Source organism: Meleagris gallopavo, chromosome 8 (genome assembly GCF_905368555.1).
Source record: "Meleagris gallopavo chromosome 8, MGAL_WU_HG_1.1, whole genome shotgun sequence".
Lineage (NCBI taxonomy): Eukaryota > Metazoa > Chordata > Aves > Galliformes > Phasianidae > Meleagris > Meleagris gallopavo.
Window position 1 is genome coordinate 10,026,663 of NC_139411.1, and position 19,604 is coordinate 10,046,266.

General features: G+C 36.8%; 1 protein-coding gene across 4 annotated transcripts in view; it reads left to right on the forward strand.

Moving 5' to 3' along the window:
• The window catches only part of MYPN (myopalladin), a 71,064-nt gene that overhangs the window by 40,988 nt on the left and 10,472 nt on the right, over window positions 1–19,604 (forward strand). For all 4 annotated transcript variants that reach the window (XM_010714270.4, XM_085229106.1, XM_010714268.4 and 1 more), the window contains 9 exons: window positions 1,590–1,706; window positions 2,453–2,822; window positions 4,833–5,417; window positions 7,219–7,366; window positions 14,956–15,177; window positions 15,707–15,856; window positions 17,031–17,110; window positions 17,584–17,713; window positions 19,113–19,320. In XM_010714270.4, the coding sequence (XP_010712572.2) occupies window positions 1,590–1,706; window positions 2,453–2,822; window positions 4,833–5,417; window positions 7,219–7,366; window positions 14,956–15,177; window positions 15,707–15,856; window positions 17,031–17,110; window positions 17,584–17,713; window positions 19,113–19,320 (2,010 nt within the window). The remainder of the gene's footprint in view (window positions 1–1,589; window positions 1,707–2,452; window positions 2,823–4,832; window positions 5,418–7,218; window positions 7,367–14,955; window positions 15,178–15,706; window positions 15,857–17,030; window positions 17,111–17,583; window positions 17,714–19,112; window positions 19,321–19,604) is intronic.

Here is a 19,604-nt window from a genome sequence, read left to right on the forward strand (position 1 = left end):
GATTTGCTCACTTTAAGGGTCAGAGCAGAGCACAGACTACTCTGCTTGATTTGAGGAAAGGAGTCTTACAGATTTTGATTACTTCTCCATAAAATAGTCACCTTCTCTGTTATATTTTTCACTATTAAAAATAAAGTAGCTTCTCTTGAGACAAAAAAAAAAAAATTACCAATCATGGAATACCGGCTTGAGTAACTTTTCTCCTTGCCATATTAAAATATTTTTACCCCCAAAAATGTCTTGAAGTAGACTCTTGTGAAATTTTTAGAATCATCCCTCTCTCTGCAATGTCTCTTAGATTTAGGAATGAATAAATTGAACTTCTACCAGAACCTACCAATGCCATTCCTTTACTGTCCAGTGGCATCACTGCTGAGTAATGTGAAGCAGTTTTTAGTGGGTAACCAGTTGGGTGCAGTTGTCACTGCCTCATCACCTGCTGCTCATTCAGAAGGAATCTGGATTTCCATGCATGCAGTGGTTGGCAAATCCAAGTACTATAAACTAGATACTATAATGCCTTAAACTAGTTCTTATAATCCTACTCCTATAATAAACTATTATTATTCCATAGTTGTTAGTAGATAACCTCTTCTCTGCTACTAGATTCTCCTTAGGGATGACATGAAAATCACACTTAAGTATGGTACAGCCTTCTACAGAAATACTCAAAATATTAATCCTGTGAAGCTTAAGGAACATTTCTTGCAAAATGGTTCCAAAGTAGTCACTGACTAAAGAAAAAAATGCTATCAGCCCATGTTTTGGCAGCCCTTAGATGCTACTCTCCCTCCTCTTCCCAGCTACCTGAAGAAAAGATGTAAAAAAATCACAGAATCAGGGATTGAAAGAGACCTCTGGAGATCATCTAGTTCATTTGCTTTATCATATGTATTTACCGGCTGGTACTGCTGCCTGGATGTCAGATACTGCTCGGGCAGTAATCCCTGATGGACTATTTAGGACATAATTTGATTCTTGTGACAACATTTTGCACTGACATTTTTCACACCCACAAGAGCTTTCTTCACAGAGAAGAAAAAAGCAACTTTCTAAAAGCACAGTCACCTCTACCTGCAAATCTTCACTAGTACTTTCGAAAAATGCTGGCCATAAAGTATGTGTCTCACTTTTCTTCATCTCACAGAGTGACTCTACTTGGATTTTCCCAGTTAATTATACCTAATCTTTCAATTTGCAAATATATATATATATATATATTTTTTTTTTTTAATTACTAGTGAAGAGAGTGTGTGATATTTCTCCAAATTCAATTTTAAGTTCTTCACAGAGAAAGTCTACTTCACATGATTAGGAGGACATTCTCCAATGTTTTCCAAACATTGCTGCCACCTGTTCTCCACTTTTGTTGGGCATGCTGGAGCACAGAGCGTACCAGTTGCTACAGACAATGCTAATAACAGCTGCTGCACACAAAGGCTGCCAAAACTGATAATAAAGATGAAACAAAAATCAAACTGAAAAAGGTGAAAAACCTTAATGTAACGTCCCCTATAGTAATCAAAGCTTTGTGTGTTTGTTTACTGTATGCTCATTACCACTAATAATACTGCTCTGATGTTTTGCAGAGGAAATTTGTACTCTGGTTATTGCTGAAGTATTTTCAGAAGATTCTGGCAGTTTCACCTGTACTGCAAGCAATAAGTATGGCACAGTATCTAGTATAGCTCAGCTAACTGTCAAAGGTAAGAGATTGCTTTAGTCTCCTTTGCTTGCTAGTGAATACAAGCAGGGCACACTGTTGAACTGTGTGGTCCGAGGAGCATATCCATATCAGAAATACAGAATGTTACATCTTTTCAAAGAGTACTTCCCCAGTTAGAAATGTAAAGGAAATAGGAACGTTAGGGAATGAATACCCCACAACCCTTCCCACAGCAGGGCTCTTGCTAACTTTAAGATCTGTGCAATAGCCATTTCTGGAATCCGAAGGGCTGTCTAGTTGGCTGTTTCAAATGTCCTTTAGTGCTGAGCTGAAGGAGGAAACTTCCAAACACATTCTTCTATGCTGCCAACAGGATTCATGCTGTCAAGGCACTACGCAGATAGGCGAGCAAAGAACCAGTACAAAAAACAAATAACACTTGACTCCAACTCAAGGCCTGTGAAAGTACTCTTCACAACTAATGAGTTAGAGAATTCTGTGAAAAGAAAGTTTAGATTTCAAAGACACTGGTGGAAATCACAGGAATGTGGCTGTAGAACACTCCTGGATCTTCCAAACCAGGGCTCTGGCAGCTCCTCCTGCCTCTTTCCCCTTTCCAATATTTCTTTGTTAAGGGAGTTCATCGTTAAAGGAATAAGGTCAAATTACTCTTTCCAACAGCTGGCAGAGACATTAGAGTGAGTTTTTCCAATTTTAAGGTCCTTAATTTCAGTTCACCATAATCTATGGTATTTATCATCAAAAATTTGATACTTATTATTTCAGCACCTGAAGACGGTAATAATGCTTCTGCCCTTCACACAATGAGCTCAATCAACTCGATTGCTGCTGAAAATCAATCACCCTCACATAATCCTTCCCAGCGTGTAGTAAACGAAAACCCCAAACCTAAACTTGAAGGTGTTCTTGTGAACCACAATGAACCCAGATCGAGTTCCAAGATAGGTCTCCGTGTGCACTTCAAGCTGCCTGAAGATGATAAAGGAAGTGAATCGCCACCAGAAGATGGACTTGGCACAACAAACAAAACCAGACCCAGTTATTTTCACGACAAGATAAACGGACAGCCAGTGAAAATACCAGAGCCAACATCACCATCCAAGGAACCCCCTCCAGTACTGGCTAAACCAAAGCTGTAAGTAAAAGGTATTCTAAGCCTCAGGAGCATCACTGATATTATTTAGTATCTGCATTATCAAGTGTCTATTCATAGACCAAGAGATTGTTGCATTAAGGCACAAGACTCAAACATGGAACAAGCAATATCACACAGCGCTAATCTAATTAACTGTACTCTCAGAAAACATGTTCTAAAGAGATGTATATCCCTCTTGAGGAAAGCATTCTCCAAATTTAACCCCTTTAAGGTTTATTTAATTCTACACTGTTTTCAGCTGCAAACAACAGATAACATTGCTTCTGTGCAGGCAAAATAGAAACAGGCTTTTCAGATATATCTCACTCAGTTCTCAGTATGCAGTTTTGCCAAAAGCATTCATTTTCAGTCTTACTAACACTATGGGCAAGCAACTAGCTAGCAACCGGAGTCCCAAAGGCCATGCCACATGACTGTGCATTACAAACGTAACTTGCCTTAAAAAAAAAAAAAAAAAAGGATAAAATACTTAGTGTTTGGTAATGTGAAATCAACCGAACTGAAAAGCACCTGCATGATTAGTGCACTGAGTCCAAGGGAAAAAATTTTAAACAGCTGTGTAATTCTCTTAGAGAAAAATCTCTGGAACATACTGCAGTGTATTAAGAATCCTTTCAGCGTTCTTAGAACCTCCAAAATCTAGCTTAACAAAGAGCACACTTCTTAAACAGAGAGAAGCTTAACTAAAGGCTAGGGAAGGACTTTATAAAGTAACACACTGATGCTCTTAAGCAGTGATGTTATTCATAGGATGAAACATTAGAAGCAAGAAAATAACTTACTAAGTGGCAGAGGAAGAACCTGGAGCAGTGCTTTTTTATTATTATTTATGAAACCCAGCCTCACAGTCCTATTAACTTGCAGAGCTACAGTGTGTTTAAGAGGTGAGCAGAAGCAGTGTTTATGTTGGCCATGACTTGCATCACTGCTTTCATAAACCACAATTTCTCTCAGGAAAAACCCACAAACTGTAACAAAGGAGCACGTTCTTATGCAGATGTATGTGAAGGAGACACACACACACACAAAAAAAAATCAGGATTGCACAACTTCTATTTCTTCTAGTTTTGTAAGCTTGAAATTCCTATCTTAACCAGAATTTAATGTCATTTTTGTTTAGTAAATTATAGAAACAATAATTTCTTTAAGTAAAAAGTTTGGTTAATTTCATGTACTTGGTTTGGCAGTGCCATTTGGTTCTGCTTTTATATTTTTTCACTTTTTAACAGTATTTATTCAATACTGGACAACACATTACATGATCATTTTCTTTTAAGTTCTGTCTGGGTTTTTTCGGAAGGGGAAAAGCTAGAGTATTTTCTGTATGCTGTATTTCCATGTACATATTACATTGTGGTTTATTTTGTTAAGTATTTTTTTCTTAATTGCAAAGTAAAAAAGCCTTGAATATAATGTGCAGAAGATAGCATCTAAGGAATAACAATTGCATGAGTATTCTCTAATTGATCACTACTGCCTGTCATCAAATGTCAATGTGAATTATCATAAAGCCTTATTAGCTAAAATGCTGTTCTCAGAACTCACTTGAGCAGGAAATGAATAATTGCATGCAAATTCTGGCTTGCAAATTCTCATTCCAACAAACCCAGTCTTTTTTTTTTTTAAACACAAGCAAAGATGTATTAAGGTAAGACACAGCAGAACTGGACAATGCTAGCCCTTAAATATTTTCAGCTTAGGTCTTTAATTATATTTTATATGTTGAAGTGCAAAAACCATCTTCAGCCAAATAGTTTTCAAAGCACTTAGATCATTATCCTAGCAAGGAACAAGGAGGAAGAAAAGTATAGAATCCAACTAGCATAACACTCTTGTACTGTTAGAGAATGTCATTAAGTAACTTGCCTTGCTATTCTATCACAGGACATAGTCTTTTCTCTTGCAACTCGCATACAGAAACACAGCCAGTACATTCAAGTTTTCACCCAGGCTCATGACTAATCTTGCTCACCTTTGTTTTGTATGCAGTGATCTGACCCAGTTAAAACAGCTTCACAACCAGGTCTTGCTTGAGCAACAGCAAGTGCATCAGACATCTACAAGAGATTTGTCATTCAACACGACTTTATTGAATTCTGCTACTTCACTCAATCAACAGTCCACCTCAACCACGTACAAGCAAAGCAAAGCCTCTGTTTCGCAAGCGTTCAGCTATACCCGACCTAAGCAGTTCCTACCATCGCAGACCACACCACCTATCATTTCCTCTTCTAGCTCCTCAGTGACAATATTCAGCAGCGTCTCTCAAGGAATTCAAAGAACAAATAGCAGGGAAAATATCACAGGAAATCCTCCACCAGCACAATCGAGGTCATCAGGAGGATTTACAGGCAAAAGCGAACAGTCTTCACCAAGCCCTAAAGAATCTACGGTCCCATTAACACTGTCTACATCCAGTGTAAAACAGTTTCAGCCACAAAGCGTGACTCCTGCTCCTGTCTCCCCAACTGGCTGGATTCAGAATCCAGCAGCTTTCCTTAGTGCTGTGCTTCCTTCACTTCCTTCTCCACCATCAACCAATGCTATGGGGCTGCCCAGAAGCACACCAGTCACGTAAGTAGTATTAACTGTATGTGCAGAAGCAGAGACATTAAGGAAAACTAAGATGCATTTCTGTTTGAAGGTTCTGTGAGGAGTTTCCTGAAATGCAGGTCATTCATAAAATAGAAGAGTGAGTGACATATTCTCATTATTTCTTCTAACATTCACATTCAGTTAAGAAAAGAGAAGTTTCTATAAAAATATGCTTATATATCTTATTTATCTTCTCTTCAGAGCAAGATAAATTCAAGTTTAGAGAGTTTTCAGACATGCCTACAACAGTACTGGGGCTCAGTCGGAGATTAATAGGACTATTCTACTGGGGAAAAAAAGAGATTTAATGAGCTTGTAGGTTAAGTCACTCTAAGACCATTTGCCTACATCAGCTACAAAAGCATTCTTACATGTTGTAAGCACTTCATGTTAGCACTATTGTAAGCACAACTTTTAAAAGGTACCTTGCAACATGCTATTTCCTACACATGGTAGATCTAAAGAAATAACTTCTGGAAAATCACTTTTCTGGTTGCAATACTTCCTGTATTTAAAACCTCATAGAAAATTTCAGAAGAATTGTTTGTACAGATATATTTTAACTGACAGCCAGCATGATTTCTTGACAAAATGACAATAGCACCATACAAGCAAATCAGGGTGCTGATATGCTAGAAAGATTGTGGCCTTTACGGCTTCTTTTTCAAGTACAGAGTTAAAATTACTATCCTTTTTTGCAGATACTGAATTCTGTGTTAGCATGGTTAGCATCTGTACAACTCTATTCTTACAACTCCAAATCCTGCACAAAGCAAGCAATATTTCCCACTTCTACTAACAGTACACTTCAAGTTAGTGATAGCCATCAGTAAGCACAATCTCTTACTTATCTTATTGATAATACATCCATGGATCTGCAGTTATAACAGAAAAACTGCCACTGTATACACAGCATTCACCACCTTCTTTGCCAGGAAATCCTGGCTTCAAATCATTGTTGCATCCCTGCTCCTTCACTTCCTAATTGCTCAGCACAGGTAGGTGATCAGAACCGCACATTTCCCATGTGTGCTGAACTCTTATATAACCAGAGCTCCTTACACCAATATCCCAGTCTGAGAGGTTACCATGCCTGTGGAACAGTCCACAGGGAAGATACTTTGCACAGCAATAGTCAGTTGTGCCTTTTACCTTGACCTCCTGTTATTAAGATCTTAGCTACTGGAAATCTACTAGAACATTGCACTCTAATATCATGTGGCTGCTGTGTTTCAGTTCTTAAATGACAGTCTAGAGATTGCTATTTTCAGACCTCACTAAAAGAAAACATGCTACATCTACAAAATAAAAATTAAAAGAACTGATTTATACATGTGTCATAAAAGGATGAGAGAAATAAAGGAAAGTGATAGAAAGTAAGTAGTCACTGAAGATGTGAGATAAGAGTCAATATGAAATTTTGCTATCTTTCTAAATTATTATTCTATATATTATTATATTATTATATATAATAGAACCTACTAATTGTATAATCATGGCAATAATTCATTGCAACACCATTCCAGGATACATCAAAACGGAACCTAGAATTTTATTATAATACTATAATGTTTATTCTCTTTAAAATTTATTTCATTCTTGATAGCATTAATCAGAATGAGAAACAACAGAAAAATAGTACCCCCCCTTCCCCCCAAATCCTATATTATGCTTTGGCTTATATGTAAATAGGTTTTCCAGACAACTGAATCATAATATAATATACCACACAGGTGAATATATGTGTATTAGTATGCATATAAGAATTTTCTTTTAACAGCTCAACCCAGGGAGTAACAAAGAAAAATCCAAAGCCTTTGCAGTTACCAACAGATGAATCTATTCGGGAAAATAAAGCTGCACTTGTGAAGGACCTGGAAAGAAAACTGCATTTCAGAGATGATACTAATCAACAAAGTAGCCAGCAGGTAAGAAAATCAAGTATTACAAGGTAATTTTTTTCTTGTGAACTAAGTACGTAATACAACTTGTGGCAGAAATGGTGTTTGCACAGTTAAGTGCTATACTACTTTGCAAAGTAAGCTTTTGTGGTAAGTAGTGTTTCGGAATAGCAAAGTGAAGCTTTAAAAGGGAAACACGAGGGGATGCAGCTCTAGAGGTTTTAGTTTGTGACATTTTAGCATTTTTCATTTCTGATAATCCCTATCAGAGAGTGGTAGGAATGTAAAACTTTTCTTCTCACAGAAGCTAATGCACATTGGATTTCATTTTTCTACTTTGAGTTGTTAAAGCTCAAGGAAGTACTAATCAGTTCATTCTTAACTGGAGTCAATAAATACACCAGTCTGGGCAGTGTCTATAAAATGACAAAAATTAAAAATGAATTAATATTTTGAGGTTAAGATCACGGTAAGTCAGGTTCATTTGTCCTTGTAGGGTGTGCTAAGTACTTCCAGATAGCTGGTGTGGCCAGAGGTGATTACTGTTCTCACCTCGGCTGTGGAGTCCTCCATAGTCATCCCACCAGCACAGACTTAACACAGCAAGTAATGGTTTATCCTGATCTGTCATCAGTAAGGTAACTTTTCACATTTATTAGCCCTTCTGACAGGGGACATCCAAAGATAAGCAAAAAGCCATGGAACTTCTGGAATAAGTTATCCTCTCTGAACAACTGCAGTGTAATACCTGTTTTGGGGTGGATTTTTTTAGCTCTTGACCTTTCCTTCTGACAGATCGCACCACCAAAGCACTTTGAGTAAAACAACTGGCAAGCACTGTGTTTTGCAGATGAATCACGAGTGTTACAATTTGTACTTGCTCTGGTACTAGAGAAATTATATGGGAAGCTACTGTGAAATACCAATCAGTCTTTCAAGTTAACTGCATGATAATCTCTTCAGAAACAACTATCACCACTAGTGTCAAAGTTATCTGCTGACACAGAAGTTATTTATATTTACTATTCCAAATGACACCAAACAAAAAAAACTTAACTCCAGAATCCCTGAAACACTGAAAAAGTTTGTCTAATTTTTCTCCTCGGTGAAAGCAGTGATTATTTAAAAGACTAGTTGCGTAGCATTGTTGAAAATTCCTATTGCTTAACCATTTATAAAACAATCACTAATATGATAATCATATTTTATAGAGCTGGATTTGCACTCATTTTGTTCTGTTTTTATTTCTTGTAGTTAAAACAAATTTTAAAGTGAGACATTTTCATCTCATATATTGCATGTTTGCATTAAATTGATTGTTATGATGTGAGAAAAGAACCTTATTCACTTTCTCTTAAATACAAGTGCAACTCTATTCTGTATAAGAGATGATGGAGTTAAACATCCACTAAGAATCCTCAACTGTTGGCTTCCTTGTATCTTCTACATGCAATTTCAAAATATCCTTCTTATAGAAAATGTCCTATAGTATTATCTTTATTATAACCCCAAATTTCAATAACAGCCTTTGACCTCATGCAGAGCATGTAGAGATCACCCAGAATAAAAATGCAGATGATCATGTGTCTCTTAAAGTACAGGTTGTTTTTTTTTGTATTACTGTATAAATTGCAGTAAAGAATGAGTGATTTACATCCTGATGCTCTATTTATTATCTATCATTGCCTTCCATATGAAGTGTTTAGTCAAGATTTTCCTATGTGTCAGCATTATGCACTCAGCATGGTATCTAATAATCCAGATGTACTCCTTCTGTTTCATCCAGCACATCATTCATCACCACCACCAAAGAAATCCAGAATCAGGATGTTGGTAATCTTGCTGATGTTGCATAAGACAGAACAGATTAGTCTCCAGATTTGTACAGCTATGATAGTCAGGCAGAAATACAAATACGATTTTGCTAAGATTCTAACCTGCAGTTTTGATGAAGCACATGCAATAACAAGCTGTCGTTTTAACTACAAAACCATACTTGTTACTTATGTAGATGGTAGCATGTTATACTGCCAGGTGAAAATTTGTACAATTAGGAGTGTTGAAAAAAAATGTGGTTCAGTTATTCTAAACACCCGAAATCAGATTTGCTCAGTTCTTTCAAATAGAAGATACACTAATTGAGTGTCAGTTTTATCCAATTGCAACAAGACACAGGAGACTTAACTCAGTTTCTTTCTGAGTTAAGTCAGTTAAACAGTCAATTTTACGGCTTTTAACTCCCAGAAGGACAGCCTAACTCCTTGCCCGTGGGTACAGCATACTGTATTACTCTAGGCTGTAGCCCAGACAATTCTTCACCAGCAGGATAGAAATCTAGAAATTCCACCTTTCATAACAGCTTTCTGACAAGGAGACCTAAGTCTCTCTCTCACCTTTTCCAGCTCAGTAAACAACAACAACAAAAAAAACAGAAAACAAAAAAAAAGTTTCAGACAGTGTGGAACAGGCCCTCACTTAGTGGGGCATTTCAGCTTAATGGTTAGGGTTGTCTAAGGAAGCTGCTAGAATTCTTCTAGTTTGTGCTGGAGAAAAAAAAAAAGAGACAAAGAGGGACACGGAGAGAAAGAGAAGGACTCTCCTGCCTAGGAACTAGGACAAACACCTGGATTCTTCTCCTTGCTCTAGTGGTTATTTCAGTACTTATGCACAAAAAGAACAAGAACTTCCCTGTCCATTCATCTCTACCTCCATAATGCCTTAATAGAATGGAGCTTAGAGGTTCCTCTTGGGAACCGAGTTTGAAATCCTGTGAAACAAAACATCCAAGACTCATAAGATCAGTGAGCATCCAGGCCACTGTGCTATTTGATGAGCAAGGAGCACAGCCACTATTACCTGCACTTCCCCAAATTTTCACTCTAGTCCATTGAGCCTTTCGCCTTCCTTGCAAATAAAATATCTTCACAACATTCAGTCGGAATATGCCACATAAAAACCAAGCATGGGAAAAAAGGGGCAGACAATTTTAGGAGGTTTTGGCAAATTGAAAAAAAAATATATAGATCTGTAATGAAAAGTGATCATTCTAAATGGCTGGTTAAAGACATTTAGTCTTCATACAAGTGGGACAAAAGAAGGAAATTACGCTTTGCAGACAAATCCTAGAAATGAATGATATTATCTCCTTTAAAATTTGCTACACAAGTAATATACAATAGAAAACAGAGGTAAAATAAACCTCAACATTCTGTACAATGATAAAATTAAAGGAATTAGTTGTGCAAAAATAAAGATTAAAGTATTATGCCTCTTTTAAACCATTTTTTCCCCAGAAAAATAATATTAAGTTGTGCCCACATATCTGTCATTTCCTGTGAAGTTTCGCGTGGCACTGCTCTTTGGTTGTGTTACGTAAGACCCAGACTGCCTTACTTTTAGGGCAAAGAGTAAAGCTATAGCTATTCAGAAAATAATGCCATTATTCCCAGCCACCATATGTATATTCTTTACTTTTGCTAATGAGTACTTCACAATTAATTTGAGAGTAGAATGTACTCAGGGTTTGTCCAAAAACTTTTAGATCATTAAATAGCATGCCCTCTAAAACCATATGCAAAACCTAGTGGATCACACAGACCACATCACCACTAACACTTCAATACAGAATCATTTCCTTATAGTTCCCATACTAAGTCAGCATCAGAAAGGTCCCAAGAATCACAAAGAAGTCTGTTCCTTGGAGCATAATCATTACACTTAATTCAAACATTCCAAAAAGCCTGCTCAAAAATATACCCATCATATACCGAAGTCAGCAAATGCAGGTAATTTTGGACTACAGGTGGGAATTAAGTCCCATGGAGTCCTCACTGAAGCTTGTTTGCTCTAAACTAGAAATGAAAAGGGATTTAGGAAACCAAAGAAATTACAAGATCCTGGTATTAATAGGCTTAAACTCCCAATAATCATAGCAGTGAGTACTTAAACAATCACTTGCAGATGGCTTCTCAAGACCTGGATCTAATCAACAAAGTACAGATACTTTTGCTTCTGGTAAGGATCCTGGCTTGAAGAACTCATCACCTAGGGGAGGAATCTTGAGCTGCTCATGCCTTTAAGCTGATAAACCTGTGGCAGTTGGAGATATAAACTTAATTTGCCTTTTCTTCTGTTTTCATCTTGTTCAATCACTTTGAGCTGATCTGTATTTTGACAATTGTCTGTGTACCACAGATGAATAGCTAGATTCTTCAAGTGCTCATATTTACACGTGGATACCGTGACATCTGTGCTCTGTGCCATGTAAGAAGGCCAAAATAATTCATTTGCAAGTAATAAATTGCTTCAGTGATAATGGTCAGTGATTAGCTATATTTTTATCCTGACTTCCAGGGCGGTGGTATGGGGGAAGACAGAGAGGGAACCCAAACTAAAAAGGAGACTTCAGTCAGAAGATTTTAAAGCCAAGTTGTTACAGCTTGGAAACAGACGCTAAGATGCAATATATGCCAGCTTCTTAGACAAATTGGTAACTGGATTTAGAATAACTCTGCCAAAAAGCTAATCTAATCTAAGTTACAACACTAGGATTGAACTGGGGAACTCGTATTGAGTTGGCAATGAGTGGTAATCAGAATAAAACCTTTATATAGTGTATCTAAATCATCATTCAAGTAAAGTTTCTCTAACCTTTACATCTGTAGTAATTTCCACGATTACTTGACCGCAACACTTTTTACATTTCATAGAAGTTGCCAAAACGTAGCTGGCTCTCTATATTTTTGACCCAGAAGCAGAGCTGGAACCTTTGTACTCATTCCCTTAGTCTGTTCAGTATGCTGAACTCCAGCCCAGTTTTAACAATGTACCCACTGACCAAATTGATTTGTTCTCTGTTCTTGTTCACTTGACAAAATACTTCTGTGAATCACATCAACACACACTTTGCCCTACTGTGCTTATGTAAAACTAGTCAGAAATAGTTTTATGGCTTATGTGATGAAAACAGTTCTTCAGAAAGCCATATTAACAGTCATTTTCTGTCCTTGATAATCCTAGAAGGAAATCTATCACCTATGAAAAAAATTGTGAAGATTATGTTCCCTATGCAATTATATATTTCTCCTTACTTCAGGAAGTTTAATGTAACTTCTTTGATCTGTGTATGCTGGTGTTAACATTTTAACAGCAGTGTTAATTTAGCCTTGTTGGTTTATGTGAAAACATACACACATATGTATGCACACTATCAACACATTTAAAAGGCTAAGAGTGAAGTATGAATACAATACACTGTAAGAATCCTAATAATTTATAGTAAAAAAAAAAAGTTGTATATGTCCTTGATTATAAGTCCTTAAAACAGGCAGTCCAAACACATGCAGTCAGTCCATACAGTTTCTGGCCTGGGAGACAGGTTCATCTGCATGAAAAGAAAATTCTCTTGTGGCTTCCATAGACAAAGGTGCAGAGGCCAGTGTTGATGGAGACAACCTGTTCCAGTGCCTCATCATCCTCATAAAGTAAATAATTTCTTCCTTATTTTTAATACTTTTAATCTTCATTCATTTTATTCTAATTTGAGCTCAGAGGCCTTATAAAAGTATAAAGTCACCATGGATTTACTGTGTCTAGTTTCTGAGGTGACAGATTTGTGGTTTACCTCACCTCCTCTGTTCATCAGCCCTATTGCCCTTGAAAAGTACTTAACAGTACCAAAGTTCTAGACATAAGTTAGAAACATATCAAAATGCTATATTTAGCTTTATAATTATGCTATCATATCAGTAATATCCAGAAATAGTTACAATAGTTACACAATTTTTAAAGGTTCTTTACATAAAAAGAATTAACACATTTAAACAGGTAGGCTATCACATCTGCTATATTTTAGCATGTGACAGATCATTGGTTGAAGGGAAAGAGAGAATGAGATTACATCTAGCTTAATTAGTCCTTAATTAGCATACACATTTCCAAAGGCCACACAGCACGTGAAAGCACTGAAAATAATTTCATTCTTAGAATCATGTATAGAATCAATTGGTCCTATTGACTGACCCAGGGAAAAAATATCCTTTCTCAGAAGAAACTTTTTTGCCATAGATTTTGCTCTGTGCTGTTAAGGACTGCATGAGCAATGTGAAGGAATATATTTTTAAAAGTTCTCAGGGGAGTGGAAGGGAAAAAGCCTCTAAATATGTTTTCCAGTACACTGCCTGCCACAAAATTTACATCTGAATTACTTATTTTGATTCTAGTCTCCCATAAACTATGACTGCAGTACCTGGTGACCAAGATGTTTCTTAAAACATAGGAGTCACTCCAAGATTCTTACTTGATTCTTCCTTCCTGAAAACATGCAGAACTTTTCTTAGTATCAAGGCTAAAAGACTGATTGCTTAACCTTCCCCTTAGAACACTATAACTGGCCCTTGCTATCTAAAGGGAAAAATAGTATTGGTTGAACAGAAATCAGAGCATCTCTGATTTTTACTGTCTTAACTGATATTAAAATTTGATCTATTAAAGTGATTTTTTTGAGACATGGTGTGTGAAACAAACAAGATAAGCTCAACGTTTGAAACTTAATTGTTTCAAATTGTTTGCTGGCCACCGGTAGCTGATCTGCCCACAGAGCAAAGAAAGCCTACCAAGAAAGTGGATGATACCACCTAGTGGCTGACTTCTACTCTGAGATGAATGTCTTACGCACAGATTTTTATTTTTTTTTTTTTTAAATGACTTAAGTAAGATATTCTTGCAGCTGTCTGTGTTAGTGTAGCTAAGAAGCATCTGCTCCCACGTAAGTCCACTCAGGTCTATCTGTAGTGCTTCACAATGCCCAGGATAAATACAGGTATGGTATTAAAAACTGAACATGGTAGTTCATGTGAAGATTAATGTCATAGCATCACATATAATCAAACATTTCTTGGTCTGGACATGAGACCTTCTAGTGCAGAACAGTGCTGCTAAGAATGAGAGATGTCTAGATGACATCAAGGGATTATGGAAGATGCTCATAATTACAAAAAACTATCTGGAAGTGGTCATTTATCCAGAGATATACTAGTGTCCTATCTATTCAGTGCTCTGAAGGTTTATGGGCTTACGTTTTGCTTTCTCTGCTACAACAGTTAGGAACCTGGTCAGGTTATATCCTGAAGGTAAAGTACTCCGAAAACTTTTCACTTTTTTCCCAGCTTTCTCTTTTAGTAGGTATACTATGCCTTATTTATCTCTCAATTGAAATATGCAACAGTATTCATTTAAATAACTAGCAAGTGACTAATTTTTGAGTTCCTTAAAAATTCTGTTTCAAAGTTTTTTTTTTTTTTTTTTTTTTTTTTTTTTTTTTTTTTTTTTTAAATCAATGGTGTAAAACTATATAGACTTTTCTTGGGAATTTTGAGAAGTGATTTTTTTTTTTTTAACTGCCTTAGAAAATAGTTATTTTCATTAGTTAAATTTTGCAAACTCCAGATGCAGTGAGAATCCATGTCTGCAGAATAAATTCAGACTTTTTCAGAAGTCTTAGCTTATATAGGCTTTTTTATTTTCACTCATTTATCATTAATCCAAAAGTGCAAACGACTGAAAATACCACATAACATGACTCATCTTGTTCAGATGCTATGCCTCTCACTCCGCAGGAATACAGGATTTCAAGTTTTGAGCAGAGGCTGATGAATGAAATAGAATTTCGCCTTGAACGTACCCCTGTGGATGAATCAGATGATGAAATTCAGCATGAGGAAATCCCTACAGGCAAATACATAGCACCCATCTTTGACAAGAGACTCAAGCATTTCCGGGTCATGGAAGGATCTCCCATCACATTCACTTGCAAAATTGTTGGGATACCTGTTCCCAAGGTAAGTCATTCTCAACATTAGCAGTAAAGGAAAAAAAAAAAAAAAAAAAAACACACCACAACAACAACCCAACCACCTGATATTTCTTGCATATCTTGTATATCTCTGGAAAGTTGCATTCAGAAGAACATATTTCTGTGAAGAGAGCTCTAATACAAGTTGTTTCCCCCAAACTGCTAAAGTAGCAATACCTGTTCCTGAGCCTGGATGCACTGTATGGACTGCATCACAATCACATTACTTCAAGAAAATATCATAAAAACAAAAAAATAACTTCTCGAAAAGATGAGAGCTGATCTGAGGTAACCAAAAGAGCCTGACAATCCCAGCTGTATGAAGGAGCCACACAACTTTCTCAGTTCAGGCTGGAATCATTTTATTTCACATTGTGACCCAGCTGTAAGTTTTTTAAGATTCTAAAATTTGTACAAGCAACTGGCAAGATCCTGTCATGTTTTTAATCTGTTGCTATGGTCACTATTTCACTTCAGAGCAAGTGTAAGCCACTGTTTTTTTTTCCCTTCATCAGATATACTGGTTCAAGGACGGCAAGCAGATTTCAAAGAAAAACACACATTTCAAAATGAGCAGAGAAGAAGATGGAACATGTTCTTTACATATTGAATCTTCTACTAATGATGATGATGGCAACTATACTATTATGGCTGCAAACCCACAAGTAAGGCATTTTATTTTCCTCCTTTAAAAACACTTGCTTTGTCTATATGTTAGGAACATAGATCAGGCCATCTGGTCTGAGTGGTGACCGTATCAAAATTCAGATTCTTCAATTACTAAGGGCATTTTTTCACATTAGTAACTCCTGTCCTACTTCTGACACCCTCATCCTGCTATTGCAGTCAGATATCTTTTGAGATATGGTGACAAGACAGACATAATGTTTCAGGCAGAAAGAGTAGAGCAAGGAAAAACAAATAAAATCAAGTCTGAAATCATTACTAAACAACTATTTTTGATCTAGGCTGCAAAAATATAGATCTACAAGTAGTCTTGTACTCTAAACCACTCCCCTTCACTCTGTGCTAATTCAGCTTGCTATTTAGTAGTATAGACAACTACAATCAGGCAGCTTCTTCCAGTTGAAGTTTTCCCCTGAATTCTGAGTTATACTTCTACCCAACTATTCCTCAGTTTCCACATGGCTGCACAGACAAAAATTACACTAGTACAAGTCAGTATCAGACCTGTATCAGTACCTGTGAAAATACAGCAACAGGAAAGAACGAGTAGGGACAGATGCTACTTAAGCTGGTGTAATACTGTAATGTGATAGAAAGCACAGCAATAATAGCACAGTAGCAAAGTCCTAGGCTGCAGTAAGTATGCTCAAATGCAGCAACTTTGGGCACAGAAATAAAGGAAAAAAAGCTCCTTACCATTATAAGGCCTCAAGTACCCCCCACCTCTGCTGCAAACCCTTAAATGAAGTCTGGGAAGGGGTGGATCCTGGCTCCATCTGTTCTGGTTACTCAGGTGCACTGCATGCACCTCAGCTCCCCTGGGTTGGCCCTGCCTTCCCACCAGGTGCTCAATCACTGGTTCAAGCCATGATTTAGCATTTCTGCTACAGCTGGTTCACATAGAGTTGTTGCTAAATGTATTGTTGCAGCCTTGAAGAGTTGGAGGAACACATCACTCTAAGCAGACAAAGGGACCCCTGCCTCATCTGCAGTCCGCTGCATGTTGATAGCACTTGCTTCTAAAAAGCAATTATACTTAATTTGCACATAATGAAAATAAATTCTAATGCATTGTAAATATTAAATATTTATGCTTTACAATTGAATGAGCTGTTAACCGACTATTAATTCTTTTTCCATTGTGATTTGCAGGGGAGAGTAAGTTGTTCAGGCCACTTGATGGTTCAGAGTATTCCTGTTCGGGGCCGACTATCAACACTTCAGCCTCACAGGTAAAGGCATTCAAAATAAGTGACAGCTATATCTCAACACATTCTATTTCATTTCTCAACCCAAATGTAGAAGTAATGTCAGCATTTCCCTCCCAGTATCTCAGTTCTAGAATGTAACATTTTTGAAGGTCGTCTTCAAACGGTGGAGTAAAGTATTATTTTACTTGTTGCACTGGACTTAGAGGAAAGGGTTGAATTAGAAAGATGAAATTCAGACAAAAAAAAGCAAAAAGAAACAAAGAGCAGCTTGGAAACCCAAAGATACTATATGATATAGTTCATTTGATAGTCTCTCTAAATCAAAAATATGCAATATTCAATCATAATATAATTTTAAATTACAATCCGTGCATTTCTTTCTGCCCTTTAATTTAGCTCAAGCTATCTTCATACTCTTCTACCATTTTCTTCTTTATTCAACATTAAAAAAGGATTTGGCTTCCAAACGTATACAAACAGTTTTTGTGTTGTAGAGCACGCTCCCGGGTGCCAGAAGGAGGAGACAAAGAAGCAGTTCAAGAACGCTTTTTCAGGCCATACTTTCTACAGGCTCCAGGTGACATGGTAGCACATGAAGGGCGACTTTGCAGGTTGGATTGTAAGGTATTAACTCTTCCCTCTGTTCTTTTTTTTTTTTTATCCCTATTTCTATATGTGTATTGTTAGGTCTTTGTATTGCTAGCATGATCACTTTCTGTTAAAGTTTTAATACTTCCACGTTTAAAATTATTGCTTATTGCCATTCTCTCTGAACTGATTCAGGGGATTTCTTTTCAACACATGCTATATGGTATGAAGAACACAATGAACACAATCCAGAAAAAACAAAGGTTCAGTTAGGGGGTTGTTCAAACTGCTAGATTTGTTCACTATGTCCTTTGTCTGTATTTCCAGATTCTTGAACCGAACCCATAATAACATAAATTCACAAGAAAAGAGTATTCACCACGTTGTGTTCTGTTCAAAATAGTGTTCCCATTGTATTAGGCTGAAGATTAATACTCCTGAAAAAGAGGGAACAAAGCCCACTTCATTTTATGCTTCCCTAGCTTGAAGCATCCCAATTTACATATTCAAATCCCCACATAACAGAGTTGTCACAGATTACAGTATGCATAATGAGCATCCAGTTATTAAACAGTATTAAGAAATTCACCAAAACAGATTGGTAGTTCCTCTATATCCCAGGAGCACAAATAAGAAGGTGGTGGTAGTGCTGACCCTGACTTCTTTCAAGCTGCAAAATGTCTCCTACTCTGGAGAGAGTAGAAGCTATGGAACGGATGTTAATACTTCCCTGAAGATGAATAAGGTCGATTACTTCTTAATTTATAATGTGAAGTTTGCCAGGGAACGTGCCAAAGAATTTAGCTATTCTTAGCTCTGCTATCCAGGCAGAGCTTGTGAAGCCTTAAAGCATGTCTGGTATTGCACAAACCTGGAAGAAAGCAGTCCTCGTTCAGGCGAATTCCACTTCCTTCTTTCCCTAGTTTGTAGAATACTGTATGCAAAGGAATATTTTGGACATGAGCAAGCACTTTTATCTGTTGGAAAGATCTTGGAAAGTTAATACAGTGTTCTTTCTAAAATGCTTTGTCTTGTTACGAAGCATGCAGCTTTACAGCTACAAATAATCTATATTTTTCACCAAAAATTATGAAATACAAAGACATTTGTAGAAAATATTTTTTAATGTCTGTTAAATTGAGTGGGTTTGATTTATAATCATCAACTACAACAAAAAAAAGAAGCATATATTTAGGATGGAATCTGATTATATAATCAAGTTTTGTCCTTTCTGACTAAGAAAAATATGGGCATTTCAGTGTATGTTTCTCCTGAGATTTGTTTTTCGTTTTTATCCTTTTTGGAATTAATCAGCAAAAAACAGAAGCTGAGCTGACATTATTCAGATTATATCTGAATTAAAGCTCACCCATTAACTTAATAAAATATGTTTGTCAGTTTTACATTTGCCTCTATCTATTTCATTGTCTGTTAGGTGAGTGGATTACCAACGCCAGACCTGATGTGGCTTCTGAATGGCAAACCTGTGTTACCAGACGGTACCCACAAGATGCTGGTCAGAGAGACTGGAGTTCACTCTTTGCTTATTGATCCTCTCTCACAAAATGATGCTGGAACTTATACTTGCCTTGCCACTAATAAAACAGGACAAAATTCATTTAGTCTGGAGCTGACTGTTGTAGGTAAGAATCACTGGAAAACTACTCACAGTCCTGCTGTTATTTTCAGAAATCTCCTGCCTAATCTTCCTACCAAAAAAGTTTAAAAAAAATAGTTAATTCACTTATAGTAGAGCTGTTAAACAGCAGTCTTAGAGCTGCAGGAGACAAATGGACCTGGTAGGTGCATTCCTATTACTAGCAGAGGGCTGTAAGAATTCTGAATCTTCACTACTTTACTTCTCTTGTCTTGGAAAAATAACATTCTTAATTTTCTCCCCAGAAAATGCCAAGAGTCTGAATTCATA